A 21784-nucleotide genomic window follows, 5' to 3' on the forward strand; every position below is an offset into this window, starting at 1 on the left:
AAGAGGTGATATGATCACTACATACAAAATAGTAACAGGAATTGATAAAATCGATAGGAAAGATTTCCTGAGACCTGTAACTTTAAGAACAAGAGGTCATAGATATAAACTAGCTAAACACAGATGCCGAAGAAATATAAGAAAATTCACTTTTGCAAACAGAGTGGTAGACGGTTGGAACAAGTTAGGTGAGAAGGTGGTGGAGGCCAAGACCGTCAGTATTATACGTGGTCCTGATTACTCCAGTAGAAGCACAGATTATACGTGGTCCTGATTACTCCAGTTTCAGTACTGATTATATGTGGCATTAATTACTCCAGTAGAAGTACAGATTATACTTCTAAATAAAATCTGTCAAGTTCTAGTCAATTTTGATCTTAAAATAGTCTGTCAATTCCGATCAATTTCAGTCATATGATCTTTAAACAATTTCGGTCTTTTACTGGACTTTCAGTCTTCAACTGTCTCTGAAATTATTTTGGTCTTAAACTGAACTCTGAAAATATTTCTGTCTTCAACTGGTCTCTGACTACTTTTAGGTCCTAAATGGTCTCTGAAATTATTTTGGGCTTCAACTATGCTCTGACATATTTCGGTATTCAACTGGTCTCTGAATAAATTTAGGTCTTATTTGGGCTCTTGACTAATTTCGGTCTTCAAATGGTCTCTGAATAATTTCGATCTTTTTACTGCAGAAACAGCAGTAAATGGATATAAAACTAAAACTTACCGCTAAGATGTCTATTTTCCTTAACAATATTTTGCCTGAATATGGTCTTTTGAAATATTTTCAGTTTTATATTCTGAAACAAAATCGGGTTCAAACAGGTGGGGCACAACAGGAACTAAAAACCCTGAAATATATTTTATAAAACTTTGAAATATTTTTTGAATTTCTCTCATAGGAATCTTTTAAGAACGAATGAGTGATTTTTGGTCTGAGTTTTCCCCATATTTAAGTTCCCCTTTAAGAACTTAGCAGGTATCAATTCAGTTAGCGTGTAGCCTAGGATGGTTAGGTTAGTAAATGTTTATCAGGCAAGATAAATACACAACCTTTTCCGGTTTGTCTAAATTCAATTGTAATTTTTTTTACTTTCTAATTGTCCATTACGTAAATATATGTACGATGTCCTACATAGTTACTATAAGTACTGTCTAAACATGAGGAGAGGCTACAGATGTAGTCCATGTGGTCTATAAATATGGAAGTTATCAAGCACTGGCAACTGCCAAAGGTAAAGTTGACGATATTCGTTAAATTTTAAGGATGAACAAAATTAGTTTTTTATACCAATTTTAGTTTATTGCAAGTAAATTTTATATGTAAAACAATTAAAAAGAGCACAGTCCTGATCACTGAAATTACAGTTTTCCCTAGTTGATTCTTTACACATTTTCTTATATAAAATAATTTGTCACGTGAGTTTAACAATAAATATATTGCATATTTAAGAAATATATTCAATTTTTAGCTATCTATAGTCCTACAAGAGTGCATACTGTATTAATATATTGACTTCTATACTAATTGTCAGCCATATATATCCTTGACATTTGCAAGCTATGCTGGTGACTATCACAGTGGAATGATCAACAGTTAATATGCATGAACAACAAAGTTAAATCTTCATCTCTGACCAAATTCAAAGTAAATATTATTATATTACATTCAGATCATTTACATAAAACATGCATTGTGATTTTACAATATGAAAAATGTGCTGTTACATTATCATTACATAATTACATAAATATTGTATATAATAGAGATCTCTGTAATTGTAAGATATATTTATCACTGATACCATGATGAGCTTAAGGCATTTATTCCTTACCTAAACGTTAATATTAAATTCATTTCGTCACAATTTACTATTCTATTTTAATTTGTTTCAAAATGTCAAGATACGATACAAATCTGTTGAGCGTTTTAAAGATTTTATTTCAACTTCCAGTTTGATCTAAGTTTGTCCATCCACTTGGACCGAACGGTACAGCGACGGCTTCGTTTTCTTGCAGGTCGGCGTTCGATCCCCAATAGTCCAAGTGGATGGACACAGTTCCTTCCTTTCTCCTATCCCAGCTCCTATTCTGTAATTATATCCCTTCCAAGTGTTATATAGTCAAACTGCCATAGCTTACCATACCTTAATAATTACCTTACCTTGCTCTCGTTCACTCAAATTCTTTGTTAGAAAGTTGGCTACATTGTTGTGGCAAGTCTATACCTTGCCCAGGCTATTGTTATGGCAATAATGGTCATACTGTAGTTATAATCCTCTCAGTACCTGGGTGTGTAACAACCTGCTGCACAATTTTTAGACTTTTGAGTCATAAGAAACTTAAGACGATACGAGACATTAAGACTGTGGGGCAGGATCTTCCAGCAGCCCGTCCTCCTAAGGTTCCCCAACGTCAAAAAACTGTCGTACTAAAGTGCCCTTATCCTAACCTACCAGAGGACCCACAACAGAAAGCGAGACATTAAAACCACACTTAACCATCGCGATAATTTTGTATCATATCTTATTATAATCTGGTCTTACCACATTAAGTGTCCTGGAGACATAAGCAACATAAAGTGTCACAGTCCAGTGTCCTGGACACATAGCAACATAAGGTGTGCCTGGAGAGGACATGTGTCAACATGGGTGACAAGGGAACGCAAGTTGGTGTACCTGGAGAGGACATGTGTCAACATGGGTGACAAGGGAACGCAAGTTACTACCTTGACAGAACAACAGAAAGTTATAATATAAATAATATTTTATTACATTATTTATTCAGGAGGTAAATCTTAAATATAAAATTTTACCAATATGTGTGTTTTACGCAGGTGTTGAACTGCCACGCGTATTTTTAAGCAGGTGTTGAACTGCCACGCATGTTTTTAAAGCAGGTGTTGAACTGTCACGTGGGTGTTTTAAGCAGGTGTTGGTCTGTCACACGTGTGTTTTAAGCAGGTGCTGAAATTTGACGCGTGTGTTTTAAGCAGGTGTTGAACTGCCACGCGTGTATTTTAAGCAGGTGTTGAACTGTCACGCGTGGGTTTTAAGCAGGTGTTGAACTGCCACGCGTGTATTTTAAGCAGGTGTTGAACTGTCACGCGTGGGTTTTAAGCAGGTGTTGAACTGTCACGCGTGGGTTTTAAGCAGGTGTTAAACTGTCACGCGTGGGTTTTAAGCAGGTGTTGAACTGTCACGCGTGTGTTTTAAGCAGGTGTTGAGCTGTCACGCGTGTGTTTTAAGCAGGTGTTGAACTGTCACGCATGTTTTAACGGGCTTGTAAACGTAATAATGTTTAAAAACAGGTTTGGTTAAACAATTCTTTGATAACAAACAATACAATCATACATAAACCACCATTAATAATTTAGTATTTGTTGTTGTTATTTAATTCATGTCAGCATAAGTTGTTTATTTTTTAAGCTGCTGCATCTTGCGTTGCTCTACTGAGAGCTTTGAGAGCACACACTTGACTCCAGCAAGTTCCTTCACTTTACACTGATTGATGTCCCAGCGGTGAGTGCACTGGAGGAGGTCCACCTCGTCCCCGTGACACTGGAACTTGTCCAGCTTCACTTCCGGGATGGAAGGGTCGTTGAACGACTCGCTGGTAGAGTACGACGCCTCCAACCTGTTCAAGATAGTATTTAAAATGAGAAACTAACAAATATCTACTTAGCATCATGTAGTAAATTTCACTCACATTTCCTCTTCCTCCCCCCACCCACACCCCAAAGGCAAGGTGGGGGGGAGGATTTCTGAAGCAGAGTGAAATTGACACCAGTAATTCCATCTATCATCATACTATCATGCAAGAGGAGCCACACATCTATAGTTCATCCAATAAAATCAGCAGACTTCTAGATGTTACTACTGCTCGGCTTAGACTCGGTTACAAGTATCTCTGGGAATTCTCATTATCTGCTGATGTAGACCTGACCAAATGTAAACTGTGTCAACAAAATTATTCGCATACCCTCCGTCACTATGTGATGGAGTGCGAAAAGATACGGGAATTCAGAGACAATTCTATAACCAATGTTCCAAAGTTATGTAAATATTTCATTCAAAATGATCTGCTTAGAAATCTTAGCCAAATATCCCCAGTTTGCTAACTGTAGGTAGTAACTAAGTGATTGTAACCTATCCACCGCTGCCCACTGGATGGGGGGCGGTGTGCAGGACAAACATATATATTTTGACACTAGCTCTCCACATATGTCAGTTGCTTAATTTAGAAACTGTACTTATGGTCGATCCTGAACCCATTGATGATGTGACGACTTTTACTGAATTTTGTAACTAGCTCATCAAGATTGTAACTTGCTTAGGCAAATGAATTGTGGGGTTCAGTCCCTGAGCCCATTATGTGCCTCTGTATCCCTTTCCACTACCGCCCACAAGATGGGTATGGGGTGCATAATAAATGATCTAAACTGAACCCCCTCCTAAAAAAAAGCTATGTGTGTTTTGCTGTTTTGGGGGGTTTTATATGTTACAAATGTAGTCCTATGCCTTTCATCATTGTCGTTTAACTATTTTATATTTACTTAATAATTTCTTCAATGGCAATGACAATATATGCCATTGACAGTTACTCATATATATTAGCTTATTTCCTCTTAATTATCAATTGTTTACCACATTAAACATTTAATTTTGTTCTGATTTATTTTGCATTAGGCCCGAAACGTCCAGGGCCTAAGGTGGCTATACTATACATGTCCCTTTTTGCTGATATTTCTAATGTTAAGTACTATATCTACTGGTGCTGAACCTACAGTCTATCATTGTAGTGTATACATGTAGGTGACGAGGGCTCCGCAGGAGATAGTGATAAATAGGCTGATTCTACTCATATGCAAATGTATTTCTGAGTCATTTATGTGTTGAATTGTTCTTCATTTATCCAGCACCAAGAGCAAAGGCAGAGTAAACTTATATAATGTAAACCTCTGTTACGTGGGAGTAACACTTCATGCACCTGGACCTTCAGGGAGGTGAACCTCTGACCACCTGGCCAACAAGCGGACCATCAGTGACTACAAACAGGAAGGAGGAAGATGGCGGGTTGGACGAGAGTCAGCAGAGACTTTTGGGCCCTGTTGACCTCTCTCCTCCACCCCTCCCCTCCATCCCTCCACCCCTCCCCTCCATCCCTCCACCCCTCCCCTCCATCCCTCCACCCCTCCCCTCCACCCCTCCTCTCCTCCCCTCCCTTCCACCCCCTCTCTACCAACGATCTTGCCAGGGTCTTGTTGACAAGGATTTAACCAATGAGGGCTAGGACTCCTCGCCAGACCTCCTTGATCAATCGGGACATAACCCGTTTGTTTAAGACAATCAGAGAACCCTAAGCTGGTTGGCATGCAGAACTGTGCTCTGTAGCGTCCCTGGTCTAGGACTCCTGAACATATTGTCATTCAAAATAACCTCTAAGCGTAGATTCGTCCTCTAACAACGTGATAGAACCAATCCTCCAGGAAGACTCTGGTGAAGTGCTACTCCTCCAGAAGCAAGATTGACTTCCAAACACACAATTCTGGCGATCACCACATTTCGGACAGAAACTTCTAAGGCCCATCTCCCCTACAACCTGGTAATTAAACAAGCTGCCTCCTTTAATCTTACGGAGAAAGCCCGGAGAAAGCATCCAGAACTATGTAGCCATTTTACAGTCACTCTGTGGCCGGACACCAAGCTTCGTGGGGCGTTCCTTCAGTCACCTCACCAGCCACCGACTCCAAGCCAACGCTGTTCACTTCTGTATCCACTTTCATCCATCCAACCGTATCTAGCAGCCACATGTATCCAGTCTTATCCACGGATATAATCATTATAACCCAGTTTTCCTAATTATCCTCAAGGCTGAGTTTCCACGGGACTTAAGCCTTACCGCGATTCTGATAGCATCCAGCAGATGCAGTTTAAAATAGCAGATACGACAATACTGAACTTTCCGACACTCTCCATATCTAAAAAAAAAAATGGATTATGACAATGGCAAGCTGTAGAGGAAGATGGAGAGAGGAGGTACTGACCGTGCGCGAGGATGGTCGTCATAGAGGACGGTGCACACTACCCGGGCGTCGTCCTCGTCCCAGTCCGAGTCCTTACACACGGAGCTGTTCTGTTCCCGCATCTTGTCGTACACCACCACCTGTCCGCTGATCACCAGCCTCCCGTCCACCTCCTCCTGACGATAGTTCCTCAGGTATATGTCCGAAAGATCTGAAAGAATATATAACAAACAAGATAAACATGGTGAAGATGTTTTCTTATTCGTCTAGCTTTGTCTGTAAGAATGTATATGTGTTTCTTTGTCGAAGATTGAAGGTCAGACACTTGGGGGTTATCCTTATCCAAGTTTCACACATGAAGCATGTGTGGTATGGGAGTGTCATCGGCCACTCGGAGCCGGCTCCAGTGCCACACTTTACGCAATACGTTACTTTAAGCAATATATTATATGAAAAGTAGCTTCAGCAGGGAATGTAACATAAGCAAGGTAAAGTAATATCAGCAGGGAAAGTAATATCAGCAGAAGGAGTAATATCAGCAGGGGCAGTAACCTCTAGCTCCTCCTCCGTAGCCTATCAAGCATTGACCTTGATAAGCTACGTGGATTCGAACGTGTCTGGTGAGGTAAAACAGTTGCAAATCGAAAGAACTCGCTTAGTCGTGAGCATCATACAGGGATAAACTGTTGTGGATGAAAATATCTCTGGTGATTATCTGATCATCCAGCCCATCCTCCGAAGAGACAGTACGTTTTAATACTAAATGTAATAAGTACAATCCTGACTATCAGTATAGTACATAAATACACTTAATCGCCAGCATCGCAACAAAATATTGTAAATATTAGAGTTTACCTGAAGAGCTGTATAGAAATCCACGACCAAACCTAACCTTAGGAGAGTATGAAGACAAGCATGTAAATAGCATTTGTTGCTTTGTAATTACAATTAGTACTTAACCTATATATATTGTATATTACAATTAAATAAAACTAATAAAACAAAACTAAAGTCTTTCAATAAATTATAAAGTAACTCAGGGTATTTTAAAATTTTGCATAAAATTTCTATTGTTTAATAAAACTGAAAAATAAATTCTTTATATTTAAAACTTGTGTAGTTATCACCCCACGGGCTCACCGTAGCCGGTGCTACTTGGAACTTTGTTCCAGGTAGCGAATCTTTAACAACAACAACAACAATTATCATCGAACGCAAAATCTTTAACGTAAATTTTTTAAAGGTTTGGATCATCACCAGAGATATATTATCAAACAACACCAACATAATCGACAAATACAGCGACAACATAGGACTGGACAATGACGAGGCATCTGTCAACAGCCAACTAGCACCATATTACACTCTGCCAGCTTGGAGAACATTGTGCCAGAGTCTGAACTTCAACGTGCTGGTCTGCCCGCAGGATCAGGTTTGGCTTCGGAGTCTGTTTGGTTCCTTTGGAAACTTCCCTTCCGCCTCTCTTGCAATCGTTGGGTTCGTCCTCCGGGGACCTTGTGTTGGTGCTGCGTCACCAGCTTCCTCTTTTGGGTTTTTGGGGTTCCGTGTCTTGGCACCTTCCCGAGCCTTCGCTCGATGTGTTCACGGACGGGTCATCTCTTGGCTTGGTCTTTGTGATTAGTGTTCTCCAGGTCGGCCAGGGATGATGGGGCCTGTCCATCCGTCGGGCTCACAGCACGGTTCGGGAGTTCGTGGCTGTCTGGTTCGCGCTTCGTTGGGTTCGGGTCACTCGGTGCTCTACCATCGAGCTCTATTTGGACTGTTCGCTGGATGTTCTTTGCCGGAACCACGAGGTTTTTCTTAGATGTTTCACCTTTGGGTATGGTCCCTTCGAGTGGCTCGTTTGCTGAATTCTCGGGGTTTGGCTAGCCGTGAGGTTCATGTCCGAGGTGTGTTCTGCGTCCTGGCGGACAGCCTGTCTCGGTTCATTCCTCTGTTCGCGGATTGGTCGGTCGTCGCCGACTCGTTTCGTTGGCTCTGCCAGACGTATGAACTCCTGGGCCATGGACATCTTCGTGTTGGCGTCGCCCATTCTATGTGGTGCCCTTACCCGCCTGTGAGGCGTTCATGGTGGATGCCTTTCGGCAGGACTGGTTGAGGTGGGGGTACCTGTTCCTCTTCTTCCAGTCCAGTTGTTGCTTCGGGTTCTGGTTCGGTTGGAGTCCATTCCCAAGGAGAGTAGTCCTCATGGTCCCTTGGTGGCTGGCCCAGCTTTATTTTCAGACGCAGCTTGATAGGTGTCCGAACCTGGGGCATTTTCCCGCGGCTCCGTCTCTTTCGGCAGGTCGGACCGGTCCTGCACGTAACTGGTTCGGCCTTCTCCTCGGGTCTTTGCATCTGGTATTTTGATGAGGGTGTATCACCATCTCTATGGTGATCAGGTGGCTTTGTTGATGGTGTCCCACCTGCGAGCTTCGTCTCAGCGATAGTATGACATTCCTGGTGTTTCTGTTCACCTTGTTCTTGCTCTTCGTAGATTATCTTCTCTTTCGCATCAGTTTGTCTTGTCCTTTCTTGGGTTTTCAGGACTACAGTTATTTGATGTTTCTTACTGTCGTCTGGTTTCGTGCGGCGCTGGAGGAGCCGCTCCGGCTTGTGTTCGGGGTGGACTTCACATCTGCCCCTTTCCATATGCTTTTTCGTGTTTTGTTTCACCTCCGGCCTACTCATGCGTCGCCTAAGCCGTCCTGGCTCTTGATCAGGATGCCCTTCTTCTTCTCAGTTTGTGGTAGCCCCTTCAGTTCAAGTTTGGTTTTCATAGGCCATAATTTGTTGACATGAGCCTCTGCAGGTCGGGTTCAGGGAGCTTCCGGCTATCTTCCGGTGCAGGGGTTTCTGCTCTTTTGGTACTGGTGGTAGGTTTGTAGGTTTACAGCCATTCTCCGTCCTTCTGGCAACGGTCGAGACGGCTGCTTTCCGAAGGAGTCCTTGGGTTATTGATGCTTGACTGGTTCGGCCGGGGGTGCGTCCTTTGTTGTCCAGTTGCGCCTCTTTGCCGTTACCTGCGTACTGTGTCTGGAGATACACTTTGGGTTGATCCGGTTCCCCTCATTCCCTGTTTCAGGGCTCGGGCCTCCCAGGTCGTCCGCAGAGTTTTTAAGTCTACCAATCTGCGGTCTATCCTTGCGCCCGTGCCGTTCGGACGTTTGGAGCTTTCGCTGCCGTGTTAGTGACGTCTAGGGCTGATTTCGGACACAAGGATTTGAGGGTCGCAGAGGTTCCTGGCTGCCCGTTATTTGTGACCATGTCTGCTCCAGTGCATTCTTGTTGTCTTGGGTCACAGGTTGCAGCCTGTTGTCTCGGCTTCACGTTGCGGAGTTTGTGGCAGCCGCCTCCCGGGTCAGCCCTTTCTTTTCCTTCTCTTTGGGTATGAAGCTCCAGGGAGCCGTAGGGGCTCCCCACAGAAAACCAGCATTGAATGTAATGAAACGCCATTTTCTGGGTGAGCCCCGGAGGCTCCCTGGCAACCCTCCCTCCCACCGGTCAGCGGATTTTTCGCGTTGGTTGAAGCTTAGCTTCCGAACTGATGCTAGGCAGTCGGGATGGTGAGGTCCGGGGCCTCCCCTTTCCCCTCACGGGGCGGGGAGGGCTGCGCGGACGATCGACGCGGCAGTAAAGTGTGATGTTTGATTGTTTGCTTGTTTCCTAGGGATTGTAGGGAGTTTCTACCTCTCTGTTCGGTTTTCTGTTTTAGTTTTTTACCATGTGGGATTTGTTTTGTTATTCCTACCTTTCTGGATGCCTAACCCCGGTCGATGGCAGATAAGGAAAACCCCAACCAAAAGGGGGTTTTCCAGGGTCATTGCTCCCTGAAACCTCTCTGAAGAGGCCAGGTTCTGGCGCTGGTCTCTGGTAGGTCTGAACTCCTTAGCTAATGTCCCGGTCTAATATAACATACATTAGCCCGATAAGCTCCAGGGAGCCTCCGGGGCTCACCCACAAAATGGAGTTTCATTACATTCAACGCTGTTTTTTTTTTAACAGCGCCATCTGTTGCACTTAATAGCAATTTATGCTTTACTAAATATGTTACGATTCCAATTCCGATTGCATTTATAAATTGAATTTTCATATATTTCGATTTATTTTCGTTTTGATTTAATTATTTTGTGTGATAGTGTGTTGGTATTGAGCTGTGTTGTTCATCATACCATTCATTTTGTAAGTATAAGTATAGATGCTACACTTGTGCCGGGTAAAAACATTCTTTTTTTTAAGAAACAGCGCCATCTGTTGCACATAAGAGCAACACACGCTATACAAAATATGTTACGGGTTCATTTCACTGTTTACGATTGCATTGACAAATTGAATTTTCATAGATTTCGACTTATTTTAATTTTATATAATTATTTTGTGTGACATTGCGTTGGAATTGAGCTGTGTTGTTTACCATACCGTTCATTTCGTGAGTATAGTTTATTTTTTTTATTTTTCATTGTTTTTTATGTATTTTTTTAACTGTTTTTTTTTATTTCACTGATGGGAACATCAGATAATTCGATGTTCTCAATTTTCTGATGGGAACATCAGATCATTTAAGAATGCATGGGATGAGGGAGTGGGGAACGGTGGGAAGGACGAGGGGACGGGTGAGTTGGGGATGGTAGGGACGAGGGGACAGGGAAATGGAGAATAGTGGGGCAGCAAAGGGGGATCAGGAGAGTGGGGTATTAGCGGGAGGACGAGGGGACGGGGGAGGGGGAGAATGGTAGGAAGAACGAGGGGACAGTGGAGTGGGGGATTGTGGGGAGGACAAAGGGACAGGGGAGGGAGTGGGGAATGGTTAGTAGGACGAGGGGACGGTGGAGTGGGTCATTGTGGGGAGGACAAAGTGGACAGGGGAGGGGGGGAATGGTGGGGCGGTCGAGGGGACGGGGAAGTGGGGAATGGTTGGTAGGATGAGGGGACGGGGGAGGGGGGAATGGTGGGGAGGACTGAGAAACAAGGGAAGGTTGCTGTGGCTGGGTACAGCTAGTATATATATATAATCGCAAACAACAAAGATTAAGTATTACTACTAGAGATATCTTACCTAACATAGTGACTGTGCCATCTGTGTCTCCGTGGAGCATTGCTGTGTTCGGGTCGTCTTGAGGTGATTGAGAGTTGAACATTTCCATGATTTTGTTGATGTCTACATCTTTTCCATTTCCTCCGGCATATTGGTTGATGAGATCTTTAACTTGTTGCGGAAGGTCTTGCCATGAGGCGTTCTGTCCATCTCCTGCTCCTCCACTTCTGACTCCACTAGTCTCCACATTACCTGATGCAGCTATATTCCCACCACCTCCAGACCCACTCCATGACGTACCTCCTGAGGCACCGTCCCATCCACTACCCGACCCACCCGATCCCCCATCACCTGATGCACCTCCCCATCCACCACTGAATCCGCTCCTTCCCATACCTCCTGATGCATCGTCCCATCCACTACCCGATCCCCCATCTCCTGATGCGCTCCAGGATCCTCCTCCTCCTCCTCCCCATCCTTGACCATTTCCTCCTCCCCATCCTTGACCATTTCCTCCTCCCCATCCTTGACCATTTCCTCCTCCTCCTCCTCCCCATCCTTGACCATTTCCTCCTCCTCCTCCTCCCCATCCTTGACCATCTCCTCCTCCCCATCCTTGACCATTTCCTCCTCCTCCTCCTCCCCATCCTTGACCATTTCCTTCTCCTCCTCCTCCCCATCCTTGACCATTTCCTCCTCCTCTTCCTCCCCATCCTTGACCATTTCCTCCTCCTCCTTCTCCCCATCCTTGACCATTTCCTCCTCCTCCTCCTCCCCATCCTTGGCCACTCCCTCCTGCTCCACTACCGTCTTGGCCTGGCCCTCCAGTACTGGCGTCGGGGCAGGAACAAACAGCCACCTTGTCCCACACGAAGAAGCCCGTCACGGAGTTCTGCTCCCCGTAGTACACTCCTTCATTCTCTGCGAACATATACAAGAGACGATGAAGGCTCATACGAGCACCTGAGATGGTTACAGTTGACATAATCAGTACTAACACAAGTACATGCCATCAGCACCCGCCTCACAAGCACCAGGCAAGCAGCCTCTCCATAAACAATGGACAAATACCCATTAATCCAGCTCCCAAACACCTTCATGAATAAAAAACACTTTAGACTGTTTACTCATATTTAAAAAAGTATTATTGGTGTATAATTAGCCCTATATTAGGTAAGGTTCACCGCCACGGCTCTATTGGCAATTATGTGTATTTGTGAAGTGAAGGGACGATTGGAACACTGTCACTGAAACGCTTCGACTGATGTTCGAACATCAGTCGTGAGTCGTGTGTGTAAAGTGGCTTTCAGTCACACTCAGAGTGTGTTGGGTCTGCGTGGTATCAACGGTGATGAGGGCGGGCTGGACACTGAGGGCGGGCTGGAGCACTGAGGGCGGGCTGGGGCACTGAGGGCGGGCTGGAGCACTGAGGGCTGGCTGGGGCACTGAGGGCGGGCTGGGGCACTGAGGGCGGGCTGGAGCACTGAGGGCTGGCTGGGGCACTGAGGGCGGGCTGGGGCACTGAGGGCGGGCTGGGGCACTGAGGGCGGGCTGGGACACTGAGGGCGGGCTGGAGCACTGAGGGCTGGCTGGGGCACTGAGGGCGGGCTGGGGCACTGAGGGCGGGCTGGGCACTGAGGGCGGGCTGGACACTGAGGGCGGGCTGGGCACTGAGGGCGGGCTGGGGCACTGAGGGCGGGCTGGGGCACTGAGGGCAGGCTGGGGCACTGAGGGCGGGCTGGGGCACTGAGGGCAGGCTGGGGCACTGAGGGCGGGCTGGGGCACTGAGGGCAGGCTGGGGCACTGAGGGCGGGCTGGGCACTGAGGGCAGGCTGGGGCACTGAGGGCGGGCTGGGGCACTGAGGGCAGGCTGGGGCACTGAGGGCGGGCTGGGGCACTGAGGGCAGGCTGGGGCACTGAGGGCGGGCTGGAGCACTGAGGGCGGGCTGGGGCACTGAGGGCGGGCTGAACACTGAGGGCGGGCTGGGGCACTGAGGGCGGGCTGAACACTGAGGGCGGGCTGGGGCACTGAGGGCGGGCTGGGGCACTGAGGGCGGGCTGGACACTGAGGGCGGGCTGGGCACTGAGGGCGGGCTGGACACAGAGGGCGGGCTGGGCACTGAGGGCACTGTGATCACAACACGGGTCGGGGCACTATATCAGCAGCGGGAGTAATATGACCTGGGATAATATCGGCAGTAAGAAATGGCAGGAGTGATGAACAAGAAGAAACGACGACGTTTCGGTCCGTCCTGGACCATTATCATAATATCGGTCCAGGACGGACCGAAACGTCGTCGTCTCCTCATCTTCTGGTGTGTGGTTTGGTCATTATATTTTCATCCCTGTTATTGTGACTTATCGTCTGGGTATCAACAGCAGTAACATCAGCAGGGGAAGTAACATCAACAAGGGGGAGTAACATCAGCAGAGGAGGAGAGTAACAGAGATAGTAACATCAACAAGGGGGGGAGTAACATCAGGAGCAACACCACTAACCAATAATCCAGTAAGCTGGTCGTTGTTTACTGAGCTTGAGAGACGTCATGAAGTCCTTGAAGGGGTCCTGGAAGAAGTTGGCGTTTTTCTTCTCTGGTGGAGCCATTATGTTCGCTGACATCATGTCCACGTCCTGCTGAGCTGCCCTGTGTTAAGGTGGAGACTGTCACAACACCTGCTAGTCACGTGTGTCATGGTGGAGACTGTCACAACACCTGCTAGTCACGTGTGTCATGGTGGAGACTGTCATAACACCTGCTAGAGACATGTGTGTCAAATATAAAATGTGGACTATTTGTTGGGTGCAACATTCCTACCCTATACTACCGTTCCCTTCCCATAGCTCATGGGTAAGACCTACCCTACTAACATTCCCTTCCCATAGCTCATGGGTAAGACCTACTCTACTAACACTCCCTTCCCATAGCTCATGGGTAAGACCTACCCTATACTACCGTTCCCTTCCCATAGCTCATGGGTAAGACCTACCCTACTAACATTCCCTTCCCATAACTCATGGGTAAGACCTACCCTACTAACACTCCCTTCCCATAGCTCATGGGTAAGACCTACCCTATACTACCGTTCCCTTCCCATAGCTCATGGGTAAGACCTACCCTACTACCGTTCCCTGGAAGTCGACCCTCCAATCGGTTTACAGACAGACACCAAATTACTGCTGGGTGAACAGTAGCTATCAGTTACGGAATAGCGCCCAGTCAATCCTCCCTGGCGAGGTCTCGAACCCCAGATCAGATTGTTGGCGAGGCACGGGGCGGGTGCTACCACCACGTCACCTGGGACTATGAGAGAGAAACACGGTACCTGAGGCAGAGCATCTCCTTGCTGGGGCTGGGGCCAAACTTCTTCGTCAAGGAGCAGAGCGTCGGCGGGTCCACCTTGTCCACCACCTGGAGGATATAAGGACACCAGTCATGAGTTGATAAGGTCCAGGAGGACCAGGAACTACTTGATAAGATCCAGGACGGCCAGAAACTACCTGATAAGGTCCAGGATGATCAGAAACTATCTGATAAGGTCAAGGACGGTCAGAAACGACCTGATAAGGTCCAGGATGACCAGAAACTATCTGATAAGGTCAAGGACGGTCAGAAACTACCTGACAAGGTCCAGGATGACCAGAAACTACCTGATAAGGATCCATGAGGACTAGAAACGACCTGATAAGGATCCATGAGGACTAGAAACGACCTGATAAGGATCCAGGAGGACCAGAAACTACCTGATAAGGGCCCAGGAGGACCAGATCGTCATCACCTGCTCTCATGCGCCTGGGATGACTTATTTGTTTTCTGACACGTTGTTGTGAGTTACTCTCATAACTCTCATGTGAGTTACTCTGCTTATAATACTAAAGCTACCAATTCATAGTTATACAATAACTTTTGTAAGTAATCTCTCGTTGTTAGATGGTCGAGGGCCTACTGTTACTTATGTCAAAGCTCTGCCCTAAAATGACTCTAATCTGAAATAAAAATCGAGGAAGTGTTACGTATTATTTCTATTTGAAACATAAACTGTGTATTTTGTTACATTTTTTTCTAAATAGGCCTGGCATTCTAGACCTTGCAATATTATATGCATATAACGGTGAATCAAGTTACAGTATAAATTTAGGATAATATAAATAGTTTTCTGTTTAGGCTTCAGAGCGACACAGCCTACTAAATTATTATGCTTAACAAATCGAGAAACTCCAGTCACTTAAATAGGGGTGAGTAATGTATAAACAACCTCGCTGAAGCTTTCTAGATTCTGTAGGCTTTAGAAACTTTCCAGTAAATAGTTCACATGAACTTTAATCAAGTGTTTAAATGTCTAAATAAATAGTCTAGGTCCAGGATATGGCAGCGTCGCCACCAAGGCCAGGATGTGGCAGCGTCGTCACCAAGTCCGGGATGTGGCAGAGTCGCCACCAAGTCCAGGATGTGGCACGTCGCCACCAAGTCCAGGATGTGGCAGCGTCGCCACCAGGTCCGGGATGTGGCAGAGTCGCCACCAAGTCCAGGATGTGGTAGCGTCGCCACCAAGTCCAGGATGTGGCAGCGTCGCCACCAGGTCCAATAATATTTAAATATTCAAACATCAACCACGAAAAAGAATGAAGCACAACAAATCCAGCCCATTCTACTGAATGTCTACGATGCAGCTAAGGTGTACTGAATTGTAGCTAAGACGTACTGAATTGTACCTAAGACGTACTGAATTGTAGCTACAAGTAGCGCCATCTTACCTTGACACGCTCACATAGAAGGCCAATACTTACAGAACGCATAAAATCGAAGACGGTGACCCTGTGCTCGAGGAGGAGAGCCGAGTACTTGAGGGTGAGGTTGAGCAGGGCCTCCAAGGCCGGCCTCCCGCCCACTCGCTCCCTCGCCGCCGCCGACACATTCGTGTTCAAGAAGTCGAGCAGATCTTGAACGCTCTTGTCCGACATGCTCATCATGCTCTGAATATCGTACAGTTCATTGTTCATCTCGTACTCCCTGTCGAGAAATATGGCCACGTTATTACCAGGATTTAGGTGTTATATGGCATGAGTTATGTGGGAAAGTCCCAATCGAACTGTAAATTTATAACTTATGTTACGGTAACATAAGTTATAACGGAACAAGTAACGAATACATCCAACAAGAACAGTAACGCAGACTTGTCAACGATCACTTGTAGAGTTATTATAATAATAACAGAATTAGAGAAAAACGGGAAGACTACACTACTTGTTCTAGTAACGAGAGTGTTGATGCACTACTTACATTAATAACATAATGGCTCCAGATTTCACAAGAGCTTTCATAAACTTGTGGTACTTGGAGAAGTCGTCTTTACGGAACATGTTGTAGAGGTCCTTGATGTTGAGGCGGGTGGAGAGCGGGAGGAAGGCCAGCTCCACCATGTCCTCGGGTCCCGCCCCGCTGGCCAGCCTCAGCTCCACCTTCTTCCACATCGTCATCAACGCCCGGGCCTGAGGGTCGCCGCCAAACATCCTGTGTAATACAACACGATCCATTGGAGGACGTTCTGTTTAAATATGAATGTTCTTCATTTTTGTTCTAACTAAATACTTCTTGCATTCAACTTCAATTTGAATTGTTCTTAAAACTTTAAAATTAAGTGATTATTTTTATTGAATCTGAATATATATTTTTTACGTTTATTTTTGCATAGTAGTTTGCAGTAATAGTTTTGAAATGTGTCTTCTTTACCGTCATTTCACTATTTCACAGTCATACTGTGAGAGGCTGTGTGCTACGTGAGAAAAGAAATACAATATAAAAAAAGTTTAAAGAAATAAAAAAAAAGTATTTCATTCATGAGGAGGTAAACTACCAGTTGGAACAAATCCACAAGGGCCGTGATGAGTGTTCGAACCTACGCACGGCATATTCCCAGATGCGCCTTAAGCCCCCTTAGTTCCAAATATGTAAAAAATATGCAATAAATGAAAACTAGTTCGATTTCAATCAAACTTTTTTGACAAGTTGTATATGAAAAGGGTTTCATCTGGTGCAAGTCTCAGCATCGTAGCATAATTAGGAAGGGAGAAAAAAATATTGAATGCTGTGCAAAAAATAATACAAAATGGTCAAAAACGATTATCAAACAAGTCAACTGAAATCATGTCTATTCATGATTTCATGTGTTGTGACTCTCAGCACAGCACTATTGTGACTCTCAGCTATCACAATAGTATATATTCAAAACAAATTATAAATAGTTTTCTTATTTTTTTCTTATTTATTTATCGGGCGATTTGCATGAAACTTATACATCTGACTGCACGTAAGCTTGTCTGTAAGGGTGCCAATTTTAGAGGAAATTGGTTGATGTCAACCTCGGCCACAGATGGCAGCACCTTAGACTTTAATATTTTAAAAGATTTATTTTTCAAGTAACATAACCGAGTTGGTACTCTTTCATTTTTATTCAATTTACATGAAACTTACACCTTATATGTAAAGTGTATGTCTCTAAAATCTGATGGAAGCGCTTTTTTCCTAAGTTCATTTATTGATTTTATAAATAGCAATAAACATGATATATTTGCATAATTTTTTGGGGAACTTTGACTATTTGTATTAGGAAAACTAAAGATGTTTTCGAAAATTCCCTTCTACAGATCCTTTATTATATGCTAATGTGTCAGAAAAGTGTCATAGAATGATTATATCTGAAAAGGTGAAACGTTTCAACTCACTTGAAAATGTGTAATATTTGTTGAAAAAAAATCTCCCTTTCTATTTAGGCTGCAGTACTAAAACTTGGAACAATTGCAGCCCTTTTTATTTACAATTAGTCAAAAAATATTGGTTTATATTGAACAAAGTTTAAAAAACTAACTAAAACCTCCTTAGTCAACTGTACCACGGTATGGTAAACGAATTACAGCCTGGAGTGGCACTGCCCTCACGAGGGTCCCGAAGCTTCTCCGAAGCACAACCGGGGTGTAACAATTCTACCGTCTACACCACTGTACACCTACAGTGTACAACTTACCACCATTATTCCAATGAGTTGTACGAAAAATATATTAAATGCATTTTTGCTTTCAATGTAGTACAGAGACTGTGACAGTGAGAACCACGTATAGGGAAGATGGTGACCGAGTGTGTCGTAAGATGAACCCTACGAGTACCGGGCTCAACCTACGAGTACCAGGCTCAACCTACGAGTACCAGGCTCAACCTACGAGTACCTGACTCAACTTACGAGTACCGGACTCAACTTACGAGTACCGGGCTCTACCTACGAGTACCGGACTCAACCAACGAGTACCGAGCTAAACCTACGAGTACCGGGCTCAACCTACGAGTACCGGGCTCAACCTACGATTACTGGACTCAACTAACAAGTATTGGGCGCATATAATATTCGGGGATTCTTAGCGGGTCGGCCCTGTTTTTTAAATGGGCCCTGACATCATTGTCTGTCAAAATATTTACATGTCAGTGCCAGATTCTTAGTATATTGACTTACCTAGGACCTCTGGGACCCCCAGGACCCCCGGGACCTCCAGGACCTCCAGGACCTCCAGGGCCCCAGGGACCTCCAGGACCCCCGGAACCCCCGGGACCTCCAGGACCCCAGGGACCTCCAGGACCCCCGGAACCCCCAGGACCACCAGGACCCCAGGGATCTCCGGAACCCCCTGAACCCCAGGGACCTATAGGACCACCTCCGCGAGGTGGCTTATGGCGACGTCGAGGAGGTCCGCCGAATCTGTTGAAGTCGTCCTCATCATCGCCATCATCAACATCATTCTCTCGACTCTCTTGTGAATTCTCGCCTGAGCCTCGCGTGTCTGAGTCTGTGAAACCGGAGGAGTCTTCTTGGTTGGTAAAGTCTTCTGCGCCAGAAAGGTCTTCTGCGCCAGAAAGGTCTTCGGTGCTGGAGAAGTCTTCGGTGCTGGAGAAGTCTCCACCGGCTGAAAATTCTTCCCAGTTGGAACCTCCGTCTTGCAGCTTCGAATGTGTTCTCTCTCCGCTTGAATTATTCCTGGTTCTGTTGTTTTTGCCGTAAGACGCTGAAAAATATATTAAGAATTTATTTTTTAGAACTCACAAGTGCCTGTCCTACGGCAGAAATGTTATTGGAGGAACACCTATATATTGAATGTTATATCTATACTATAAGAGAGATTGTCTGTCTAAAATTAGAGGCCAGACATTCTGACACAAAAAAACGAAGACACAGAGAAGCTTAAATGAAAAAGAAAAGTAGAGCATCTGAGAGATCCATATACTTGATTCCATATTCATGGATTCATATTCTTGAATGGGAAAGCAGGAGAGGAAGGTGGAAGGGGAAGATAGATTAGAAAGATATAGATATAGATAAAGAGAGAGAGATAAAACTGTAGTCCTGTTCCACCCCTGGTGACACGTAGGAGTGTACCATAATAACTGTATAAGAGGTACCGTCCTTAGTGTTACCAAGAGGTACCGTCCTCAGTGGTACCAAGAGGTACCGTCCCCAGTGGTACCAAGAGGTACCGTCCCCAGTGTTACCAAGAGGTACCGTCCACAGTGTTACCAAGAGGTACCGTCCCCAGTGTTACCAAGAGGTACCGTCCACAGTGGTACCAAGAGGTACCGTCTACAGTGTTACGAAGCACCGTCCACAGTGGTACCAAGAGGTACCGTCTACAGTGTTACGAAGCACCGTCCCCAGTGTTACCAAGAGCTACCGTCCTCAGTGTTACCAAGAGCTACCGTCCTCAGTGTTACCAAGAGGTACCGTCCTCAGTGTTACCAAGAGGTACCGTCCTCAGTGTTACCAAGAGGTACCGTCCTCCGTGTTACCAAGAGGTACCGTCCCCAGTGTTACCAAGAGGTACCGTCCTCAGTGTTACCAAGAGGTACCGTCCTCAGTGTTACCAAGAGGTACCGTCCTCAGTGTTACCAAGAGGTACCGTCCTCAGTGTTACCAAGAGGTACCGTTCCCAGTGTTACCAAGAGGTACCGTCCTCAGTGGTACCAAGAGGTACCGTCCTCAGTGTTACCAAGAGGTACCGTCCCCAGTGGTACCAAGAGGTACCGTCCCCAGTGTTACCAAGAGGTACCGTCCACAGTGGTACCAAGAGGTACCGTCCACAGTGGTACCAAGAGGTACCGTCCACAGTGGTACCAAGAGGTACCGTCCACAGTGGTACCAAGAGGTACCGTCCACAGTGGTACCAAGAGGTACCGTCCACAGTGGTACCAAGAGGTACCGTCCACAGTGGTACCAAGAGGTACCGTCCACAGTGGTACCAAGAGGTACCGTCCACAGTGGTACCAAGAGGTACCGTCCACAGTGGTACCAAGAGGTACCGTCCACAGTGGTACCAAGAGGTACCGTCCTCAGTGTTACCAAGAGGTACCGTCCCCAGTGTTACCAAGAGGTACCGTCCACAGTGTTACCAAGAGCTCACCTCTCTGGCGCCGGAGGGCGGCCGTCCGGGCGGGTTGCTTGCTGTTCTCGCCACCTGAAAATAATTGATGTTTATGTCAGATTCGCTGAACATTGATGAACACAACAACGCTGCACTCTATCTGTTTGTGTTTTTGTATTGAAGCCTATAACTATTAGATACCTAGGAGTTATAGGTCTATAACTCTTAGGTAGATATAGGTATCTAAGAGTTATATATAGCCTTACCACTGTTAGATACTTTAGATTATGGATACTACTAATACTCAGGATATGGTATTGGTGTAGCTGAAGGTACTTTTAATCTCTCAAATTTAAGAGTGGGCGGGCGGGGACAAGAGATGGAGCTCACAATAGATACATTTAGGTAAAAAACAGTAAACAAGAGGGTATAGCGCATGCCACTATGTCTGTCAGTACATACTGGCACCGCCAGCCTTCATACATGTGTATACACACAAACGCTAGAATCAGGTACATATACACACACAGCCACGCCCACTAAAACACAGACACACAGCCACGCCCACTAAAACACAGACACACAGCCACGCCCACTAAAACACAGACACACAGCCACGCCCACTAAGACACAGACACACAGCCACGCCCACTAAGACACAGACACACAGCCACGCCCACTGAGACACAGACACACAGCCACGCCCACTAAGACACAGACACACAGCCACGCCCACTAAGACACAGACACACAGCCACGCCCACTAAGACACAGACACACAGCCACGCCCACTGAGACACAGACACACAGCCACGCCCACTAAGACACAGACACGCAGCCACGCCCACTGAGACACAGACACACAGCCACGCCCACTAAGACACAGACACACAGCCACGCCCACTGAGACACAGACACACAGCCACGCCCACTAAGACACAGCCACACAGCCACGCCCACTGAGACACAGACACACAGCCACGCCCACTGAGACACAGACACACAGCCAGGCCCACTGAGACACAGACGCAACACAACAGAGCAACACTCACCGGTGTTGCCACACTGGAGCTCATCAGCACCGTTGGAACAGTGTTGCCGACCGTCACACCTGGCGGAACACGGTACAGTGTTGCCGTCTCCACACGAGAACTTACACCCGCCACTGTTCAAGTTAACTGTTCGCGGTGACCTGTTCAAATACAGTCATGTTGTTGCATTAAATCTCTCTGGGCTCACTCATCGGGTAATTAACAAATTAACTGACTTCTTAAGTCTTTGTGATGAGCTTTGCGATGAATTCCATGATTGATGGAATTTTTTG

General features: G+C 45.8%; 1 protein-coding gene across 8 annotated transcripts in view; it reads right to left on the bottom strand.

The window, feature by feature from the left end:
• Positions 1 to 1284: 1284 nt before the first annotated feature.
• The window catches only part of LOC123754530 (uncharacterized), a 63222-nt gene continuing 42722 nt past the window's right edge, over positions 1285 to 21784 (bottom strand). For 6 of the 8 annotated variants that reach the window (XM_069326352.1, XM_069326351.1, XM_069326350.1 and 3 more), the window contains 10 exons: positions 21513 to 21652; positions 20500 to 20553; positions 18564 to 19110; positions 16343 to 16573; positions 15850 to 16072; positions 14388 to 14473; positions 13563 to 13708; positions 11085 to 11984; positions 6050 to 6239; positions 1285 to 3639 (listed from right to left, as the gene is read on the bottom strand). In XM_069326352.1, the coding sequence (XP_069182453.1) occupies positions 3420 to 3639; positions 6050 to 6239; positions 11085 to 11984; positions 13563 to 13708; positions 14388 to 14473; positions 15850 to 16072; positions 16343 to 16573; positions 18564 to 19110; positions 20500 to 20553; positions 21513 to 21652 (2737 nt within the window). In that variant the 3' untranslated portion in view covers positions 1285 to 3419. The remainder of the gene's footprint in view (positions 3640 to 6049; positions 6240 to 11084; positions 11985 to 13562; positions 13709 to 14387; positions 14474 to 15849; positions 16073 to 16342; positions 16574 to 18563; positions 19111 to 20499; positions 20554 to 21512; positions 21653 to 21784) is intronic. The other 2 variants (XR_011229034.1, XM_069326354.1) reach the window with 2 other exon arrangements.

The sequence above is a fragment of the Procambarus clarkii genome, chromosome 18 (genome assembly GCF_040958095.1).
Source record: "Procambarus clarkii isolate CNS0578487 chromosome 18, FALCON_Pclarkii_2.0, whole genome shotgun sequence".
NCBI classification, from domain to species: Eukaryota; Metazoa; Arthropoda; class Malacostraca; order Decapoda; family Cambaridae; genus Procambarus; species Procambarus clarkii.